General features: G+C 41.4%; 1 protein-coding gene across 1 annotated transcript; it reads right to left on the reverse strand.

The window, feature by feature from the left end:
• Positions 1-4,198: 4,198 nt before the first annotated feature.
• On the reverse strand, positions 4,199-6,451 carry LOC311228784 (tubulin alpha chain-like; the record flags this gene model as incomplete). The annotated part of the gene is made up of 3 exons (XM_084314721.1): positions 6,262-6,451; positions 5,512-5,660; positions 4,199-5,170 (listed from the first exon to the last, which is right to left on the reverse strand). The coding sequence occupies exons 1-3, from the start codon at positions 6,434-6,436 to the stop codon at positions 4,199-4,201; spliced, it is 1,296 nt and encodes a 431-aa protein (XP_084170847.1). The 5' UTR covers positions 6,437-6,451.
• Between the last annotated feature and the right edge of the window lie 263 nt (positions 6,452-6,714).

Below are 6,714 nucleotides of genomic sequence, written 5' to 3' on the forward strand. Positions count from 1 at the left end.
TTGGAAAACTGCTGGAGCATTAGCTAAACCAAAAGGCATGACCAAATACTCATAATGCCCATTAGGAGTATTAAATGCAGTCTTCCACTCGTCTCCTTCTCTAATCCTGACCAAGTTGTATGCATTACGTAAGTCAAGTTTAGAAAATACCTGTGCCCCCTGTAAGCACTCAAAGGCGGTGTCCATGAGAGGCAAAGGGTAACGGTTCTTGATGGAAACGTCGTTCAACCCCCTATAATCTATGCACGGCCGCTGACCCCCATCCTTTTTTGCCATGAAAAAGAAGCCAGCGCCTGCAGGGGATGTGGACGGTCGGATATGCCCCGCGGACAGTGCCTCTTGAATATAAGTGTTCATGGACACTGTCTCAGGGCGATAGAGAGAGAACATCCACCCACAGGGTGGAGAAGTACCAGGTAGAAGATTAATGGGGCAGTCGTAAGGTCTTGCGGTCTTGGGTCAGCACTCGTAGGATATAGTGAAGCTCTAGCAAAGAACAAGAGAACAGAGCATTCATTATAAAGCCACATTCCAACAGCCAGTGACAGCTTCCAGATGTGACAGACAATCAGTGCGAGACAGCAAATCAGAAGTGACATACAATTAGTGCAACCCAAACAACAAGGTGAAGTAATCCAGACAGACAGTAGGGTACCATCCTAAGGTAGGAAGGACAGGACCCCAAACGTTACACCGTACCCCTAAATAAGGTAATTGGTTATTGTGGTCATTTGAACCATCAATGAAACGTTAAATAAAAACATGAAAACTACAGTGTTCCAATAAAAAAAAATTAAAAGTCACATAATCATGAGTATATAATTCCAATTACTATTTTGGTCTTTCATAATGTTGACCTCTCAGCTCTGCAGTGTTCGCTTGCGATTTTGCATTAGGTACAGCAGGGGCATGCACTCAAGGGGGGGGGGGGGGCACATGCGGGGTACTTTATAAAATGATACGGTCGATCTTTCCGTCGATAGTAGTATACATTTCCATCTTCATATTTGAAAAAAATAATTATTCTGTCAAATTTTTAAACACAGATTTAATTTAATTATTCTCAACTCTGCCCACAGCTCTTCTCTCTGACAGGCACGCTGGCCTCAGTACCATCTACATTCCCTCCTACAGCGCTTTCCCCCTCCTCAGTGATAGGGTTACTGATAGCTGTCGCTGGATATTAACCAACTGACTTGACTGACTTCTCAAGAAGTACTGATCAATGCGGCCAACCTGCACTCCCTCTACCAAGCACTTCTTCCTCCCCTGATGTATTCTGAGGCCTTCTACTTTCTGCCACAAGGACAGATCTGGAGCTTCTTTCCCTCTACCGCTCCACCCCTGCCCTCCCTGCCTTGCACTATATAGTATTGTATATTAGTACACTACACAGTATTGTATATTATATGGTAACTCAGTTACGTCTACTCTGCATCGAACATTGTACATATGTCTATACTGAACACTGTGACCTCATTTTTTTTACTTCTAATTTACATGCTATACTATGTTATTTTATTTCATACTTATCTTGTCTTGCACAGTCTCTGGAGCGTAACAGTAAGAAGCATTTTGTATAAAAGTATTCTGTACTTCTGTATGACAACTATTAAAGAAACTTGAAACTTGAAACCATTGGTGCATTCATCTTACTCATAGTGTTGTTCTCTATGGTTCTAGTTCTCATCCAACTCATAGTCTTGTCCCTTCCATGGTCTGTAACCGTGTAATCGGCCTGTGAGTCATCTTCCGGGTCAAGGGGTATTTTTCCTGTATTTGTTGTAGCTTTTTGGGTGAAGTGAAACTGTTTCCAGTCTGCACTACCGCTGTAATGGGGTGATAAACCCCATCATAACCCCTTATTATATACAGTGGTACAAGTATGAATACACTGTGGTTAATATAACCCATCCCAGCTAACCCCATATTATATACAGTGGTACAAGTATGAATACACTGTGGTTCATATAACCCATCCCTGCTAACCCCTTATTACAGTGGTACGAATACACTGTGGTTCATATAACCAATCTAGCCAATGGTACAAGTAATATGAGTAGATATAGGTATAATATAAATACAATGAAAATGTATATATATACAGTGTGTAAAGTGTTATTATACCTTGTTACTATACAGGAGACAAAAAAACACTACATATTATAAAAGAGACTAAAAATATGTGAGGAACAATGATATAATATTATTTATTCAATACATTAAGGGAAAATAATAAGAGTAAAGGTATCACTGGTTAGTTTACTTCCTGTTTGGGCAGAGATAATTGACAGTGGAACATCATCCAACTTTCTGTGTAGGAGAGAGAACAACTAGTAGCCTAATCTAACATAACATAATTTAATTGCTGGATTAGAACTCTGGACCTATCATACGCGCTCTGGTGATTATCTGAAGATCCTCAGAGTTTTCACTGAATTAGGAACATCTGCTTACATTTTGCAAAGCACTTCCAAACTAAATTAATTAGTATCAATTGGTCAGTTCAACTATTTAATAGCAAACCACTTCATCACAGTCTGCAGTTATTTTTAATTATTTTAAATGTTTAATTGATTGATGTTTCTATATTGCTTTATCTTTTTTGTATTAATTGTGTGTATTTCTCAACATCATTATAAATGAGAGCTTGCTCTCAATGATCCTTCAAGATTAAATAAATATTGAATTAATGGATATAATAGTATTAAAAAACAGTATGGTAATGATATCTGAAGGCAGAAACTATATGTTTCTTATAAAACCTTATTTTGCATGTGGGTATTGTATTACTACAAAATAGCTGTCTATACCAGATAACCAGTCCTGAAACACGTAATTAGTACGACACATAGTATGACAAGTATTTCCCTTTTATTAAAGTAGCTCATGACAGAAAAACATTAAAAAAAAATACAAATACAAATTTAAAAGGAAATACAATTGAAATGGCTGAACACCCAGACCTCTCAGAGATTGCAGAGGCGTGTGCCCCCTACTAAAATTCAATATAACAGAATACCCCCATCCCCCACACCACACAAGGTCATGAATGACTCCAGATAACAGTGATCTCATTGTTGTTTCAGGCCAGTGTGTGTGTGGTTGAAGAGATACACACAGCACCCGCCTGTGAGTCAGTTAGCTACCCTTAGTTATTATTCTGTCTGTCTGTCCGTCTGTCTCTCTCTGGGACAGTTGAATGGAATGTTGAAACTGACACAGGAGCTCTTTCATAACTCACATTCCAACATAAACAGAGGACAGAGAGGGGCAGGGGGACAACAACAGAGGGCGTTTGGTTGTTGGGTGTCTGTTCGGACACTGCTCTATAAAACCCAATACAATCCAAGTTATCAAATATATATTTATTTGGGTAATATAGACAGATTCTTCAAAGAGTTTGACTTACATTGGGAAATATGCTTTTAGTATCTTCCATAACACAATCTGAAAATACAAATGTAGTTTACACAAATTACAAAAATAAGAAATATTTTATCAAAGTCAGAAAACTCCACCTATTTTATACCCAAAATAAACCATTGCTTCTTCTTCGTTTGAGATTGAACGGTGGTTGTAAAACTGAGCTTCATGCATTACTGCATTACTGCTGCCCATAAGAGTTATACGACTCAGTCTCCTCATTACAAGATACATCGGGAGCCTCTAGGTGGCGTGATAACACGCGAGTAACAGTATCTCCCCCACATTATGTTATAGAAGAAGATTGTCTGACTCAAATGGCATCATACGGCAGAGGAGGGTAGAAAAAAGGAGATGTCACCAGTCCGTCTTCCAATGGGAGATGGGGGGGGGGGGGGGTATGGTGCATGCTCCCACTGTGCTGGTGGAGCTGGAGTGTTTGGGGACCAAATTGAATGAAAATGTGGAAAACTCCAATGATATGATGCGATATGTTGTCTGACTTCTCCTCGATTTACCCTCCTTGGAAGCGGTGAGGAGCAGCATAAAAATATCAACCCACTGAAGTGCCCTTGAGCAAGGCACTTCACCGCCAACTGCAGTGAAGCTGCCAAGTGGACACAACAGTGTCAGACTGTGGTTGTACTTGGCAAGTGGGTCATTATCAGGGACATTGTTGTTAAATTCTCAAGGGCATACTACACAAAGCAATTTTTTTTTAGAATCAACTATAAAAAGCCAACATTTTCTTTTGTTAGACAGACTGCTGAGATTAGTACTCTTTTTCACTCTCCTCTCCAATCCAGTCGGTACCCACCTCTTCATAATCCTTCTCCAGGGCTGCCATGTCTTCCCTGGCCTCAGAGAACTCGCCCTCCTCCATGCCCTCACCAACATACCAGTGGACGAAGGCCCTCTTGGCGTACATCAGGTCAAACTTGTGGTCAAGACGAGCCCAGGCCTCAGCGATGGCCGTGGTATTGCTCAGCATACACACAGCCCTCTGGACCTTGGCCAGGTCTCCTCCAGGGACCACCGTAGGAGGCTGGTAGTTGATGCCCACCTTGAAGCCTGTGGGACACCAGTCCACAAACTGGATGGTGCGTTTGGTCTTGATAGCAGCAATGGCAGAGTTGACGTCTTTGGGAACGACGTCGCCACGATACAGCAGACAGCAGGCCATGTATTTACCGTGACGAGGATCACACTTCACCATCTGATTGGCTGGCTCAAAGCAGCTATTTGTGATGTCAGCAACTGACAGCTGCTCGTGATAGGCCTTCTCGGCAGAGATTACCGGGGCGTAGGTGGCCAGAGGGAAGTGGATGCGGGGGTAGGGCACCAAGTTGGTCTGGAACTCAGTCAGGTCAACGTTCAGGGCTCCGTCGAAGCGCAGCGAGGCCGTGATGGAGGAGACGATCTGGCCAATGAGCCTGTTGAGGTTGGTGTAGGTCGGCCTGTCGATGTCAAGTTTCCTCTGGCAGATATCGTAGATGGCCTCGTTGTCTACCATGAAGGCGCAGTCGGAGTGCTCCAGCGTGGTGTGGGTGGTCAAGATGGAGTTGTAGGGCTCCACCACAGCAGTGGAGACCTGGGGGGCGGGGTAGACCGCAAACTCAAGCTTGGATTTCTTGCCATAATCGACAGACAGGCGTTCCATCAACAGGGAGGTGAAACCGGAGCCAGTGCCACCACCGAAGCTGTGGAAGATGAGGAATCCTTGAAGGCCGGTGCACTGGTCAGCCTGCAGAGTAAAGGTTTTGTGAATGTAGGAACTATTATATGATATAAGTAGGGTGACGAATGTACAAGTCACAACAGAAGCTGATGGCATTTAGGTATATTCACTATTTCTACTGCAATTTTTTTTTTTATGTTTTGGGTTTTTACTGCAATTGAGTCCCTGACATCTACGCAGTATTTCATAAACTGGTTGAAGCAAACCCTCTGAAATACACAAGAGAATGTTAAGAGAGTCAGTGGTTAATAAACCAGTTTTTCTCCATTCCTGAGAAGTTAACTTTTTTTTTTTTTAAACAAGATTCCTACAGGACACATAATCAAACAATCAAAGCTGGTTCTCACCAGTTTGCGAGTCCTGTCGAGCACCAGGTCAATGATCTCCTTGCCGATGGTGTAGTGACCACGGGCGTAGTTGTTGGCAGCATCCTCTTTTCCTGTAAGTAACTGTTCAGGGTGGAACAGCTGGCGGTAACTTCCTGTGCGTACCTCATCTGGGAAATAGACACGACAGTTACAATGACAATAAATATAGAAATATAATTTTCTCAAAGTTTAATTTGAAACATTCTTCAGCAATTCAACATGCAAAGAATGGTTTTAAGTTGAAGGAATAGATACTTTGCCTACATGATTAGTTGAATGCATATTATTGCATATTAAAATGATTTTATGAATAAATATAGTAATAATGGACATCTTCGTTCTACACCTTTTGATACAAATCTGAAGCAACCTCTTTGTACTTCATTTGTGACCAGTGATGTTGTTAATACAAGTGAAGAAATTAGCAAGTCTATTTTGGAAATCATATAAAAAATAAACCAAATACATTATAATATCAATGAGATAACCAAATGACATTCAATTAAATGTATTTAATTGAATACATTTACCAACATTTTAATATCAATGAACTAACCGAATAACATTCAATTAAATGTATTTGATTGAATACATTTACCAACATTTTAATATCAATGAACTAACCGAATAACATTTAATTAAATGTATTTAATTGAATACATTTATCAAAATTTTCTCACATCGTCTGAAAATAAATATTTCAAGCAGTGTTATTTGTGTGCTACTGACCAATGACAGTGGGTTCCAGGTCAACGTAGATGGCTCTGGGGACGTGCTTCCCTGCTCCAGTCTCACTGAAGAAGGTGTTGAAGGAGTCGTCTCTGGCCGGCTGGCCGCTGGGCATCTGGCCGTCAGGCTGGATCCCGTGCTCTAAGCAGTACAGCTCCCAGCAGGCATTGCCCATCTGGGCTCCCGCCTGGCCCACGTGGATGCAGATACACTCGCGCTGGAGAGGAAGAGGATGGATGTGGGCTCCAGTGAAACAGGATTCTTTGATTTATCAGTTTTAAATGATCTTTAATTTATCTGAGAACTTAATACTGTCAAACAGTCGAAGAGTTGATTTGCAAAAACCGATAAACACCATCCTTGTAAAAAAGATACGATTGTGAGTTACTGTTAAGACGTAGTCCATTCTGAACCCTGAGTTACTGTTAAGAGATTAAGTCCATTCTGAAGCCT

The sequence above is a fragment of the Notolepis coatsorum genome, assembly GCF_963971535.1.
Source record: "Notolepis coatsorum genome assembly, chromosome: 5".
In the NCBI taxonomy this organism is placed as follows: Eukaryota; Metazoa; Chordata; class Actinopteri; order Aulopiformes; family Paralepididae; genus Notolepis; species Notolepis coatsorum.